Genomic DNA, 15,140 nt, shown 5'->3' on the forward strand with positions numbered 1-15,140 from the left:
TACATTCAAAATCAATTTTGGACAAACACAAGACAGACCTGTTTGTTCTGGCATTCCTCTGCAAGAGCGATAGCTGACGTGAGCAGGCAAGAATGAGCACTATCTAATTAAAAATGAGCTATAAACATTCAAGTATTGTTAAACATGGCCTGATTCTGCCTGTCTTCCTTGCAGAGCACAAAGATCAGCCTCCTGATGGCTTCATTACAGGTGGGGAGTGAGGTGCTACTTGGTGCAAAGAAGAGGTACAGAATCAGGACCACAATAAGCAGCAAAGTCAACTAACTTTCTCAGAGGTTGCTCAGGGCCAGATTTTTAAAGGGATTAACAAAAGCTGTTAGAAAATAACAACAGGGCCACTGCTGAACTCCATCAGGTGCTAAAATATATTGGTAGATCCCTAAATGCCTTTAAAAATTTGTCCCCAGCGCACAGTTTCCTCATTTAGCAGGGCAAAAAAAGGAGAATTGCTTAAATGTCAGTGAATTTATTGAGCCAGACTTTGGGAAAATACGGGGACTTCCAGATTAACGTCTGCTCCTTCGGGAGCCAGCACGCTTAAAACAGTCCCTGGTGGTATTTATTCCTTAACGTGAACCCCGTGTTTCTGCACAGAGCGCATGGATGCCATAGTGCCCACTCCTTACTCCTGTGGAAAACCTGTGCAGCCGGTGTGGATGCCAAGAAGTGTGCTGCTCTGCTCGGCTGCCAAATTTGATCTTGGACAAAGCTCAGCTGAACTCCAGAGGAGTGGAAATGGTGATGGGTGGTACGTGGATCTTGGAGCTGAACGCTACAGCTCATGTTTGCTCTTGAGAGCACTGGCTACGGGGTAGGACTATCAGGATATGTCTTGCTCCAGTTTTATTAGCAGCATGTCATGAAATCCGGTGCGGCTCTGTGAATAGTGCTTAAAGTGGGGATTTACGGGGAATCTGTTAGAAGTGCACTTTTGTCATGCAGAGCCATGTAATGGATCCTGCTTCCTTGGCGGGTGACGAGGCAGAAGATGATTAATACTGTTGACAGCAGAACAAGTCCAATGAAAAAAAAGGCTGCGAGTATCAGGCTGGCTTCTCCAGAACTCAAAGTTTTGCCAAAAAAATTGCCCCCTTTGCTGTCATAATCTGTTAAAAGAGAAGTAGTTCATGAGAATCTATGCATGAATCTGGAGAGTTTTAAATGACATTAAAAAAAATCCTTACCCTTTGTAGTGGTTCCATTATTTGCAGTAGTTGTATTGTATGCTCCAGCTGTAAGTCCTCCTTCTGAAGGAGCTTCCCATTCTGTGCAGAGATGGAAAAAGCATAGTTAAGTTGAAAACCTTAATAAATACTTCTTTCTCTTCTGCAAAAGTAGCGCTGATTTAATTTAACTAGTTCTACCTTGTTGATCTGAACAGAAATCATTATTAGATCAGCACTGCTATTACTCTAGGCAGCTCCATGGGCAACGTCCCCCTTCTCTGTAGGTTGTCTGTTACTTCACTACTTACTGTAGTGACAGGACAAGGGGTAACCGTTTTAAACTGAAATAGGGTAGATTTAGATTAGATGTAAGGAAGAAGTTCTTCATTGTGAGGGTGGTGAGGCACAGGAACAGGTTGCCCAGAGAAGTTGTGGCTGCCCCATCCCTGGCAGTGTTCAAGGCCAGGTTGGATGGGGCTTGGAGCAACCTGGTCTGGTGGAAGGTGGCCCTGCCCATGGTACAGAGGTTGAACTAGATGATCTTCAAGGTTGCTTCTAAGCCAAACCGTTCTACAATTCAGATCTGCATTTGCTTGTTCATTTGAAGTTTCACAGCCCGCATGAATATATGGTATAAAATAAATTCACCTTATCAGAGGAAGGAGTATTTTGGCTACATTTGGCATTATATTTGTCATCCTGCTGCTACAGGGTTAGAGGTACGAGGTACACCTGCTGGCACTGTTGCAACCTCTGTGGAGGAATGTAGCAAGCACAATGGGAATCCAGGCAGGAGGTGCTGGATACAGATGTTTAGTGAAATTATGTGATGTGGGGAGGCTTCACAAAGCACTTTTGGCTTCAATCACAAGTTGTGGAAGGGACCAGCACCACTCAAAAAGTTTGCCAACTTTCCTTAGTCAAAGGATCATCTATTTCTTGGACAGGATGAAGAATCATTTTCTGGAGCATCTTGCATCTCACCTGGCCTCTGCCTGTGCAGGAAGGAGCTCAAATAGCTCTGGGAGCCAGCAGTGATTGCAGGGAGGAACTAGCACCACACCAGTCTGCAGCCCCTCCTGCACACCCTGTGGCAGCAAGGCTGAGAAATAGCTTTGCAGTTGTTTTCTGCACCACCTGGGGATGGCTAACGGTCTGCAGGTTGCCACTGTCTTAGAAGGACTCTTGTGAAGCACCAACTGCTTTTAAGTTGCAGCGTGCAGCAAAGATTACCGTCTTTACCATGTCATCAGGGGTGTTTGTCCTGTCCCTAGATGATGCTAACTAGCCATGGCAGTAATGTACAGGTGCTTCCCACCAGCGTGCAGGGTGCAGCAGTGGTGTTAGCTCTCCTCCTTTCCTCCCTGCCTTCCATCTGATCTGCTGTGATACCACCTCCGAGTCCTAGGACACGTTTCAGATACTGCACCTGACTTATTGATGGTGTAGGTGGTCTCCATGCCAGCGTGGATGTGATCGGCTACGTGGCAGTGCAGAAGCCATGTTCCAGGGTTTTCTGCTAAGAGTTCAACTGTCTGGAAAGTCCCAGGAAAAAGGTCATATACGTCTCCTCTGTGGTCCTTATCTGTCTGTGGCAAGGCAAAACAAGCATCATGAGAGTTGTGCCTCAAATAGCCCCCACGGGCACTGCAATAGTGCAGTTAAACTTTCAGCCCCTCAAGGCAGATCAAACATTTCTTGTTACATATTTCTAGTGAGCCTCATCCAGGGAAACTGTGGTCCGTGGACACCTCCCATTTAATCAATTAAATAATTAACAACAGGAGGCCCTTCCTGAGGGCTTCAAGTGCTGGTTGAGCACAGGTGTTTCTCTGAAAGACAGATTTTTTAGATAGTCCTGCCAGTGGCAAGCTGTCACAACATAAAAATCACACTCCAAGCAGGCACAACTCTCTGATTTCCCCCCTTATCTTCCCTTATACCCATGGTTAAACATGCATTTTGACCCACCTAACCATGTCCTCTAACAGTGACATTTATTCATGTTTCATAACAGGCTCAGAGTAGTAGAAGCTTTGCAAGGATCTCATTCATTTTGTATTTCCTTCACGTGCAAAACTCCCACCGACCTCAGCATCAGCCCAGGGCTCTGCGTCCAAGCTGCAAAACAAGGCTAGAACCTGGACATTTTTCAGAAATTTCCCATCACACTATGAAGGTTTTACTTTGATTAATTTTACCAACCTTGAAGATGAAGGTCTGTGCATGGAAGTGAACTGTATGTATATCCACTTCATTGCCCATTCCTATCAAATACCAGTTTGTCCTATCACCTTCATTCATCGTTAGACCCAGGAGACTGTTATAAATCTTCCCATTGATTGCTGGAAGAATGACAAAATAGGACTGATTAATAACTAGCCATGGTACACGTTGACGATAACCTCCACTTCAGGCACCCTTCACACTTTCTCTCCTGGAGGAAGGGGTCCCCAGGCAGAGAGGGGACAGGCATGTGTGGCCAGGGCAAGGGATCTGCATGGTGACCACTGCCATTGCAAGAAGACAGTTAGGTTTTTCTTTCAGTTTCCAAATGAACTAAGTGCACAGCAGCAACCATTTTTCTGTCTCGAAAAGCATCGGATAGCTTTTTTGCTGGTTGAGATTGAACTCCTGAACAAACAGGATTTATGCTGAGAAACTACGTGGAAAAAGAGGGAATAGAGTCATTGCCTAAAATGGGTACCATCTGTAGAAAGTTTGCTTTGCAAGGGCTTTTCCTGACCCCATCCAGTCTGTTCTGCCTGGCTCCTGGGCTGGTTTTTACTACAGCCACAGTTCTAAAATGTCATCCTTACACTCCTACAGAACAAGCCTGCAAGGAACACAGCTCTCAAATGACAAGGGAAGTCTGGCAGGGCAGCCTTTTTCCAAGAGGATAAGATTAAACTATCTTGTTAGAAAAATATCTTGGCTGGGCCTCGTGAAATTTTTTTGTTTCCAGAGTTGCAGTTTATGAAGTTGTCACATGGTTGGGTAACTGCAGGCTAAGTCCAATGCCTTCCTAAAAGGGCTGTGAAAAATAAACCTCTGTCCTCTTGGCTGCTGCTACCGAGTCCTACATACCATGCATGCTGTTGCCTTCTACAAAGTCCTCAGTGGAATTAAAATCATCAGGATTCTTATGAAGGTATGTTTCAATATTTTCTTTCAAATACCAGGATTCATTTTCATCAAACACCATAAACAGAAGAGTGAATTCACGATCAATGTCTTTCCTTAGACCTCTTTCATCTAGAATTCCTTTTCTGCAAACTACAAGAGGCCCAATCAGACCACTGTATGTGTCCTGAAATAAAATAAATATATGCATTACAAATTTTCAGTTCACCCAGTTATGAAATAGATACAGATTAACTACAGATTAAATAAAGATGAAATTCCATTTTCCCATCAGATGAGAAAAAAGCATTACTCTGTCTGATTAGAGATATCTTTCTCTACGTGTCCCTATGTTAATGTACTAAAGCAATGCTTTGCCTTCACCCCGAATCCCTTCTACTGTTCTTTAAGGAGGGAATCACATTACTATGGTGTACCCTTGGGGATTTCAGTAGCTTAAATTACCCAGGCATGTGCAACTGTTATCAAAGAGGATAAAGCGTCTAACTCTGTAAATTGTTCCTCTAGCCTGTGGTCCTTGCATGAATGTGAAGCAGGATCCTTTCAGAAACATTATGCAAGGCAGGATGCTTTAGCCAAAGCAATGTAATCTTTAATGACCATTTCTTGGTTACCTTCACAAAATTCACTGTTGAATAATAAACCCAAGTGATACAGTTTGGATCTGTTTTACCAGGGCCAGATCGTTCCGGGACATTCCACCTGTAGGTGTTTATTTCCCCTGAAACAGAGAGAATAATTTTACCAAGAGCAGCTGGGTATTAGAGGCTTTGAACAGTATGTAACTGAGATCTGCTACCCTCCCCATCAAAAAATGATCTGCATCAAAACTATCTGTGGAAGCATGCAGCAATGGGATATGGATGTGATTCTGCCTTCCAGGAAGTCGATGAGATTCCAGTGGTGTAAATGAAGGCAGGCAGACCCCAGAAAAGGAGATCTGCAAATGATGCTGGCAACAGTAGCAGATCAATGATCTCGGATGCCGATGCTTAAAGTCAGTTGAAGATGTCGGGAGCCAAGGTCCAGAAAATGTTTCTTGGACTTTGTCAGTTGAAAAGGGCACAACGATGTGGCAGTTGCCACTGGGATTTTGCAGACGGTGCTGCGGCAGCGTATCAGCTCTGGGCCAGGAGAGTAGAGCTGAGTAGGTACCAACCTGCTGCCTGTGAGCGACAGGGGTTCCTGTCCTTTCCCAGCCAAGCCCCTGCTCCCCAGCAACTACCGGAGAACCCCTGTCCCTTACCAAAAGCCATCACTTCTCCACATCCTCCTTGAGCAGAGATTCCCTGACCTCTGATTTAAAAAAAACCCAGAACAATCTGATGGGGAAATTATCTATTTGGGTGAGGATCAGTTCTCTACACTGAACACAAACACATCTGTGTTCAGATGAACTGCCTGTGCTGTGTTTCTGCTTTGTTTTTTTGCTGGTACTGCAGGGGAGGGTAGGAGACCAAGATGCGGTCAACACCTTGCCCTTTTAAATGGTGGAGAAATGTTAAACCAGGCAGTCTCTGGCCCAAAATCTTCAAGGGTGATAAAACCAAGAACAACTGGGGACATGCTATGAATCAGGGGAAAACAAGGAAATCACAGAACTCTTGACCATGGTCTTAGGGCAGCCACATCCCAACAGCTGCCAACAGCTGTGGGCGTCAGGGTGAAGGAGAGTTTTTAAGCTTAAATGGTTGTGAAGTGGCTGAGCCTAGTTTTGTGTCACTGAACCACTACACCATTTTGATGAATCATGCAATAGTGAGTTTTATCATACAGCAATAACTACAAAAAAAGAAATGGTGACACTCAAATGTCATACTATATGAGATGGGTCGCACGTAAGTGTTGCAATGTCATTTAATCTTACAGGACAATCACCTTCTGCTCATTACAGCATGGGTTTACACACTTCAGCAGTGATCAGAAAGGCTTTAAGACACAGCACTACACTAATAGGACAGAAAACACTAACAAGAAAACCCTTGGTCTCAGAAGCATTCATGCCACGGAGGCATATACCAAGGAAGAGTTTGTCATCCACTTGTATCTAACCTACATGTCATCACCCCTTTCTAGAGGGCATGATGTGAGAAGAGCCCCTGGCCATGGTCCTTCACCACTGCCTTGTTTTTTACTCCTCACTTCAGGATGTTTGGAGGCTGTAGATGGAAAAAACCTCTACTCAAAACCTGAGACACTTCAGACGGCATCAAAGACCTATATTTGAAGTGTAAATGAAGCATAACCCCTGAAAAGACTGATAAGCAAGAGGAAAATGGATGTTTTCTCCCTTTTTGCTGCTGGGTAAGTGGAGGAATGGACAGGGAGAGGACAAAGCTGTGGCAGCTGAGAGCTGTTTTGGCTTAGGCTGCTATGGATCTGCTCTCTGCATCTCTTTACCATGCCACCCACAGCCTCTTTAGGAGCTGGCAGTGCTCTTGGGAGCACAATTTAGCAGGACATAAATTTGACTGATGACTGGTTCAGGATTTAGTAGAACTAAATGGGCTCTGGGAAGCTTGGGGTGAGCAGTCCAGCCTGGCCTAGGAAGACAGACAGCGAAGCTTTCTAGGTGATGGTGGTGGGGACTGAAGTGATCAGGAAATATTCTTGGTTTTAGGGACTTGGTTTCTGTGTTAATTGCTCCTTCCAAACTCCTAAGGAAAAGTCTGTCTTTAGATCTTGCTGAAGAGTCTTTTCCTTTGGCTTACTGTCAAAGGCACTTTCCTTGGTCTAACTCGTCCCAAGCCTGCTCCCATGTGGACACAGGAGACATGACAGTAGTGTTGCCAGTGTTACACCTCAACTGTCAACAAAATAGCATCAACAACATCATGGAGCAAATAACAAAAAAGGGGAACCATATAAATCAGCTCCTTTTTTATATATTTATATATATTAACCACAGGTATTCATTCATCAGACTCCAGCAAGACAGATGTTGGCTCACATTTGGCCATGAATTTCTGTGTGATTGTAATGTATCAATATAGCTATTTACAGGAAAGAAATTTCAGCTTGCCAAGAAGTTTAGTACATCAGAATTTCTTTTCATTTAGTTTTGCACTGAAACTCAAAAATACTTTTTAAAAAATTGTATGGGTGTTGGATAGTGAAGGTATGTACATTTAGGATTGACTATAATGTCTGGGTTTGAGTTTTACTTCCTACTAGAATATAAAACCCAACACAAAAATTGAAGTATAAAAATTTTAACAGGTATTTTTCTATATGAAAATTTGCAATGCTGTGAGAACTACTTTCCACTATTTTCCTCACTAGAAACTGAGGCATACTTGGTACACTTTTTCAAAGATTTTTAATTCACGACAGCTACATTTTGCTTTTTATGCATCAACTCTGAATGTGAATGCCAATTCTGTGTAGATTAAGAGAGAGGCAGAGTTAATATTGCCAACTGCAGCTCTACCACCGACTTTCACAATTTTTAAAACATTTTAAGAGTGTCAGTCTGGAGCCAAATGCAGTGCTGGCTTACATTTCTCTTGCCATGATTATGCGCCTGCTTCTGCCTTTTTTGGAGGTTGTCCAATGATATTGCGTTCCTGTTGCTACCCCTGGTAGGAACAAAGGGTCGTTCTCTGCCCAAACATGCTCACTTGATCAAGAACCTACATGTATAACAACACAGAATTGTATCTGAATAAACGTTGAGTGTATTACGGCTAGAAGAACATATAGGTATGCATAAGCTTGAAAGAGGAATTATCACTCATACGTTAAAATGCTTTTATATACAGCCTTTGTAGCTCAAAGAAAAAAAAAGAAGAGCCTTACCGGGGAGGGTAATTGGTGTCTCAGGCTGTTCTTCACAACCCACTTCCTCTATACCATGTGCGCTTATCGAATAAGGCCTGCTGGCTTTGTTCTTAAATATGATCAGTACAGAGTCACCAACCTCGGCATGGAGTAACGGCCCTAAATTAAACCAGAAGATGCTGGTGATTAATGCTGCTTTTCTAAATTTAACAAACTTTCAATAGCTTGGCCTAGGAGAGGAGCCAAGGTCTTTCTCAAAACATGTGGGCTTTTCTATTCTTTCATCAAAGCCATCAAAATTGGTTTGTTATCTCAGCTGATGAAAAGCTCCCTATATATAAATAATCTTTTTTCTTTTCGGTCAGTAAGAATTGTTCACTCTGGAGACAGGTGTTTGGACAGCTTTTTAAGGATAACTCTTGTGGATGGTTTTTGTATCTTCCAAAATTTTACTTCTTAAGTTGGTAGCAGCTTTTTTATTTTAACTTTTTTTTTTTTTTTACTTTTGTACTGCAAAAAAGGAAATGTCAAAAATATTACTAGAGTGTTGACTACTTTATGACCAGTTGTTGCCCACTTCTCACCCCATAAAAAACACGACTTGATGGTTATTTTATGACATGCATAAAATTTTGTCTTGCCCAATTTCAGATGCAAATCCAGCCCCTTAATATTGACTTAATCTCCCTACAAGTGTCTCCCCCAAGTTACAGGCTCTGAAGGTGAATCCTGGAATTGCCATTTTGGCATCCTCCCTGTTAATACTCCTTAGGAAACTCCTTATTCATGTTTGAGAATGAATTGTCTAATTTGGAAAGCATCTTTACACTCAGCCATTACACAAATTGGGTGTAAAATCACTGATAACCTGGAATAGGTATCAGTGTTCCTTGTTTTCCACGTTAACAGAGCTGGAAAAACTCCTAGTTTTTGGAAAACAATCGTCTTGCTCATCAGGCTCAGTCTGTGAGCCGTGAGAGCTACTTGCCCAGGATTTCCAAATGTTCCTCCTCCTCTGTCCTCACTTTGCGCTGCGTGAAGTTGCTGTTTGTGTACTCCCTGTAAACCACTTTCTTGTATTTTGAACCGATCAGATCTTCCGCTTGGCTCAGGAAAACATGCCCATAGCTGCAAAATAAAAAGGCAAAGATTAAAAGCACTGAACCTTACATACCTAAAGACTAGTAACTGTTGTGTTACTCACAACAGATGTAATAAGAATTTACAGCTTGGTCCAATGTGCTGATTGATGTGAAGCCCTGGGTGCTGCAAGAGATTTTAAACAGCAAATAACAACAGTTATAATCTTCACTAAATGTACGTCCTCTTCAAACAGGTAAAGCTGAGGTTACCTTGCACTCACCACAAACTTTTGGGAACACAAATCCTTCACCAGAGAGTTGTCAGACCAGAGATGAAGTTCAAGCTAAGAGTGGGTTTGGCCACTCTCTCCAGCTGCATCCTCCACTCCAGTAAAAGCTACTGCCTGTCCCTGCAAACCTGAATCCTCTTGCCACGATGGCTGCTTTCACCATCTCGGCTATTAGTCAACTACAGGAAGATGATAACCGAAGCCTAAGTTGCAAAAGCAAATGCCGTCACCTGAGGTAAGAGGGACCTGCTTTACCCTGTCCTCCTGCTGCTATGTACTGCACAGGGCTGGATGCTTTCCCAGCATGAAGATAAAGTGAGAAATGTATTTTGCCTTCTGCACCTGGCAGAGGATGCTTTTTTGTGCCCTCCAGGTTTGTGCAGTCACCCACATCTTGTTGCTGCTCCCGTGGCATCCCAGCGGGCTGACTCGCCAGCAGAGGACACTCGCCACCAGCTGCAGAGGAGAGCGTCCACTCTCTTCTGAGAGCAGCTCTGGCTCCTGGCAGCCTATCTCCAAGGTGCCCCTGGCAGGGGAGTTGCGAGGTTGGCTCCCAACATACTAAATAAAAACAAAAAAAATGCCCCAGGAATACTGCTTACTGTAATAATATACTGTTTGTGCAACAGCAGCCTTTGACAATACTGGAGTTAATATTTTCTTTAAACGCGCTTCATCGCCTGTGACTCTTCAGGTGTATTTTCTACCGACTCCACCGTAATCTTCCTCTTTACAGGGTACAGTTTCCCAGCCACTTTTCTGAGGTTTATTTTTTGAATATGTTTCTCATTCTTTTTTGTTTTCACCAAAGTGGTCTCAGAGATGTCCCTATGCAATCTGACCTGGAACGTGTAGCTTCTGCACATTCTTTCTATTCCATAGCACAGTGCAGTGTAGACATGATTCACTTGCAGCAGTTACAGTGCCCTGATTTTTCCGTGGAAGCCAGGGGCTACCATGCTGCAGTGAAGCAGGCTCAGCACCTCCCTAATGCATCTGCAGTGCTTGCAGGGGCTCACATCTGGGTCACGTCTGGGCTCACCTGGGTTTCTTCTCTATGAAAACCAGAGCACTGGGATGGGGAGACTGGGGAGCGTGAGGAAGGGAGAGGAGGGACTTGGGGGGCATCATTGTAGGGTCGAGCCAGGGCTGGAACGCACATACAGATTTAGGGACTTGGAAGCCTTCTTGGGTTCAACAGCATTACAAGACACTCTGAGACAAAAAAAACATCTGAAAATGTTGCCTATGAACAAGTCTAGTCTGAGAGGTTGTCACTTAATAAATACATTTTCTCTTATTTGTTTGGCAAAGAGTCCCTCCTAAAGAGTACAAGGCTGGCTTCGTGAAAGGATGCTTCAAAGTTTCCCCTCCACTATGAGTGTGCCCCATGCCATAAGCATTTTTTGCTTTGGGTACCTTTCCTCGTTGCTGCTGACATTGTAAATCTTTGGTGCTGAGCTCTTATTTGAGGCATAGTCCCACTCCACCTCCTCTGCAGCGATGTAGTAGAGCCTCATGGCTCCGTGTTGCTGCTGGGAGCGGGTGTTATTACGGCAGCTGCTGACCTCGTAGAGATGTTTCATCCCGCCGACAAAATGATCGAAAGTCCTGCAAACCACTTTGAATGTGCCTGGAAAGGAAAGAGCAAGAGATTTAGGCAATTTAAAAACATTAAAAAGCAGCTTGTCAAATTAGGTCCTATGCCTTGTACATCTGTGATCTGTCCTCAGACAAACCTAATCTGTGATGCTGTATGGAAAGGCAAGCGAAGGGGATGCTTACATAGAATCATAGAATTGTTTAGGTTGGAAAAGACCTTTAAGATCAACGAGTCCAACCATTAACCTAACACTGCCAAGTCCACCACTAAACCATGTCCCTAAGCACCACATCTACACATCTTTTAAATACCTCCAGGGATGGCGACTACACCGCAGCCTGTTCCAATGCTTGACAAGCCTTTCGTTGAAGAAATTTTTCCTACTATCCAATCTAAACCTCCCCTGGCGCAACTTGAGGCCGTTTCCTCTTGTCCTATCACTTGTTACATGGGAGAAGAGACTGACATCCACCTCACTACAACCTCCTTTCAGGTAGTTGTAGAGAGTGATAAGGTTCTCCTTAGCTCTCCTTTTGTTGCTAATCTATTTACAGAAACATTTCCTATTGTCTGCTAGGGCAGTAGCCAGATTAAGTTCTAGCTGGGCTTTGATCCCTCTAATTTTCTCCTTGCATAACCTCACAACATCCTTGTAGTCCTCCTGAGTTGCCTGCCCCTTCTTTCAAAGGTCATAAGCTCTCCTTGATTTCCTGAGTTCTAGCCAAAGCTCTCTCTTCAGCCAGGCTGGTCTTCTTCCCCACCGGCTCATCTTTCGGCACATGGGGAGACAGCCTGCTCCTGCACCTTTAGGATTTCCTTCCTGAAGAAAGTCCAGCCTTCCTGGACTCCTTTGCCCTTCAGGACTGCCTCCCAAGGGACTCTCTCAACCAGGCTCCGAAAGAGGCCAAAGTCTGCCCTCTACAAGTCCAAGGTAGCAGTTCTGCTGACCCCCCTCCTTACTTCTCCAAGAATCAAAATCTCTTACCGTGTTGTCATCGCTGTGCCCAAGACAGCCTCCAACCATCACATCACCCACAAGTCCTTCTCTGTTCACAAACAACAGGTCCAGCGCCTTCCCTAGTGGGCTCCCTCACCAGCTGTGTCGGGAAGTTAGCTTCCACACACTCCAGAAACCTCCTGGACTGTTTCCTCTCTGCTGTACTGTATTGCCAGCAGACATCTGGTAAGTTGAACTCCCACACGAGAACAAGGGCTTCTCCCACCTGCTTATAGAATATTTTGTCCACCTCTTCATCCTGGCTGGGTGGTCTATAACAGACTCCCACCATGATATCTGCCTTGTTGGCCTTCCCCCCGATTCTTACCCATCTATGCTCAACCCTATCGTCACCATCATTAAGCTCTAGACAGTCAAAACACTCTCCAACATACAGGGCTGCCTCACCGCCTCTCTTTCCTTGCCTTGCCCATGCCTTCTGAAGAGTTTATAGCTCTCCATTGCAGCGCTCCAGTTGTGCAAGTCATCTCACCCTGTTTCCATGATGGCAACTGTATCATAGTTTTCCTGCTGCACAACGGCTTCCAGCTCCTCCTGTTTGTTGTCCATGCTGCGTGCATTGGTGTAGGTGCACTTCAGTTGGGCTATTGACCCCACCACCTTTTTTGGAGAGGAGAAGCCCTAACTCCTACATGTCTATTCTCAGGTGCTTCCCTGGTTCCTAACACATCAATAAGCCTTGCGTCTTCCTCTCCCTGGGCCTGCAGTTCCCACAGCTCTGCTCACTGCTGCGGGCTGGTACTGGCGTTAAGAGCAGGGCACGACCTGCAGCCTGGCACCGGAGCTCTTCTGGGCGGCTGCGTCGGTTGTGGTGGGCGCAGAGCTTAGAGAGGCCGCGGCTTTCTGCCGGGTGGATGCCCTTGCTCCCTGGTGGAGCTGGCAGGGCTTCAGCGCCCTTCCTGCACAAACTGCCACGCGAACTGCCGCGCCATGTCCTGTTCGCTGTGCTCCCGGTCACCAGTGCTCCCCTGGGGCTTCTTTTATACGTGGGGGGGGTCCTGGCTGCCATTGCTCCTGGCCAGAGCACCCGATAGAAATAATCTGTTGGCGTTGTGTACTTGCCAGGTTAGACCTCTGGCACTGGTGTCTATAAGACAGCAGATTCTTTTCTTACACATATCCCATACGTTTCCACCATCTGTCATGAAACTGCACAGCAGGACTCACACTAAGCCGTATATTCTAGGTGTCTCCAACAAACAATTCACCCCCTCTGAGTCTGAAGGATGTATCACTGGATTATACATGAGAATTAAAAGTATCTTTAATGTATATGCTTCTGAAGAGACTCCTACAGACTATTACTGAAAAACTATTATCGAAGTCCTAAAATACCTTAAATGATGCTACCTACAGAGCAGTGAATTTTATCTCTGCTGAAAAAGCCTGTTTTGAGAGTTGTAGATACTCTGGAGCATCCCATTAGCCATCTCTCTGCTTGCTACTCTGCCTATCCCAAGGTCATCAAAGCCTCTGCTCTTTGGTGAACATACATATTTGATTTATAGTACCTTCCCAGAAAAGTAGCCCAGCCTGAATTCCCAGCTATGCCAGGTCCCCATGGTTTTCACGCTTTCAGGCCCCCTGAGGCAGAGCAGAGCATCTCACCAACAGTTATTTTGTCTGCATGATTTCTGCATGTGCCACACTACCAAGATAAGTTCATGAACGTACCCACACGGTCTGGCTGCATCAGCGCTGTCCCTGATAAATGAGGAAACAAGGCCAGCCCGTCCCTCGTTGTCCCTCTTAGGTCGATGGTGTTTCCTTGAAAATGAACCCCGTGCATGTCGTAGTGACTGCCCAGACCGATAAGGTGCCAGGAGACCTTGTCATCCTTGCACATGGCCAGGCCTGGCAGATTACCAAACAAGTAGCCATTGACAGCTGGAGGAGAAGAAAAGAGTCCGGTTTGCAGCACGTCGATGTAAATTCATGACGGAGCCTTCTAGCACCTTCCCAGCAAAAGACTCATGACTCAACAAGTCATGGTGTTAATTAAAGGGGCATTTTGTGAAGCAAAGGTAGCACTGGATGACACCAAATTAATATCTAAATGCTATTCCTATAAACTCTGAGCTTCTACCTTTTTTTTTTAGCCTGTAAAATCTTATAATAGCCCTTTGCAGTAATGTAGCACTTCTCCTCTGAGCTTTTCAGGGTGCCTCACAGACAGCAGTTAAGTGAATGAATTAGGTACCTCCTTTCAGCCTGGAGAATGTATAACCAGATCATTAAGGCTATGGAGTGGGCCGTAAAGAGTTCAAGTTCTAAATTCAGTTCTGATGGAGGCTTTTTATGTGACTTTGACCTTTGATTTCCACTTTTACTTCCAAAATGTATCTGTTTCTTTCACAAGGGCGTTATGAAGCTAAACTCCCTGATCCTCAATGCTCTCTGTGACCACTTGGTGAAAGATATTATGGCAGAACAAAACTTTAGTATGAGATAGCACCTCATAATGGAAGAATAAAATAGATAGGTCCAGAAAGCCCCGAGGTTCTCTAGCAATGTATATTCTCGGTGCTCTTCAGAAAATTAAAGCAAAGAGAGGTTATGTGATTTGTTCCCATCTGTCATGTCAGGAATAACTTGGAGGAGGTGCATGCTGAAGCCAGATACTTTCATCCAGAAGTGACGTTTTAAAATATTATTGGCCATTCCCATAGTCTTTGCCTCTCCTCTTCCAGAGGTGGTCACTGCCCAAGAGGGAGCTGGCAGAGCAGGGCAGGTGGACCTTCATTGTCTGACCCAGTGCCAAGGCCAGCAGTGAAATTTAAATCACCAGTGAACATTGGCTTCTTCTGCAGTTGTGCTTGACTCTGGCATTATGCCTTTTTAGAGACCCAGGTGCTGTATCTAAAAGCTACACTCCGTTCCCTTTCTCCAGGTGTAGTTGGTAGGTGGATGCATTCATTGCTAATGTGACTGGGGTTTCAACATGTGCTCCAAGGGCATTGGGTGCCGGCCATAAGCTGACTGACAGCTTTCCACTTCACCCCCCAGTACACTGCAGTTGACTATAAATGATAAAAT

The 15,140-nt window shown here is 44.8% G+C and overlaps 1 protein-coding gene across 1 annotated transcript in view; it reads right to left on the bottom strand.

Moving 5' to 3' along the window:
* Nucleotides 1–764: 764 nt before the first annotated feature.
* Nucleotides 765–15,140, bottom strand: part of HEPHL1 (hephaestin like 1) — a 34,416-nt gene continuing 20,040 nt past the window's right edge. The window contains exons 11-20 of the mRNA XM_049823372.1: nt 13,779–13,991; nt 10,903–11,116; nt 9,100–9,239; nt 8,130–8,270; nt 4,946–5,052; nt 4,275–4,497; nt 3,393–3,532; nt 2,617–2,776; nt 1,206–1,286; nt 765–1,127 (exon numbers count right to left, since the gene is read on the bottom strand). Coding sequence (XP_049679329.1) covers nt 925–1,127; nt 1,206–1,286; nt 2,617–2,776; nt 3,393–3,532; nt 4,275–4,497; nt 4,946–5,052; nt 8,130–8,270; nt 9,100–9,239; nt 10,903–11,116; nt 13,779–13,991 — 1,622 coding nt within the window. The 3' untranslated portion in view covers nt 765–924. The remainder of the gene's footprint in view (nt 1,128–1,205; nt 1,287–2,616; nt 2,777–3,392; nt 3,533–4,274; nt 4,498–4,945; nt 5,053–8,129; nt 8,271–9,099; nt 9,240–10,902; nt 11,117–13,778; nt 13,992–15,140) is intronic.

This window comes from Accipiter gentilis, chromosome 19, assembly GCF_929443795.1.
Source record: "Accipiter gentilis chromosome 19, bAccGen1.1, whole genome shotgun sequence".
Lineage (NCBI taxonomy): Eukaryota > Metazoa > Chordata > Aves > Accipitriformes > Accipitridae > Astur > Astur gentilis.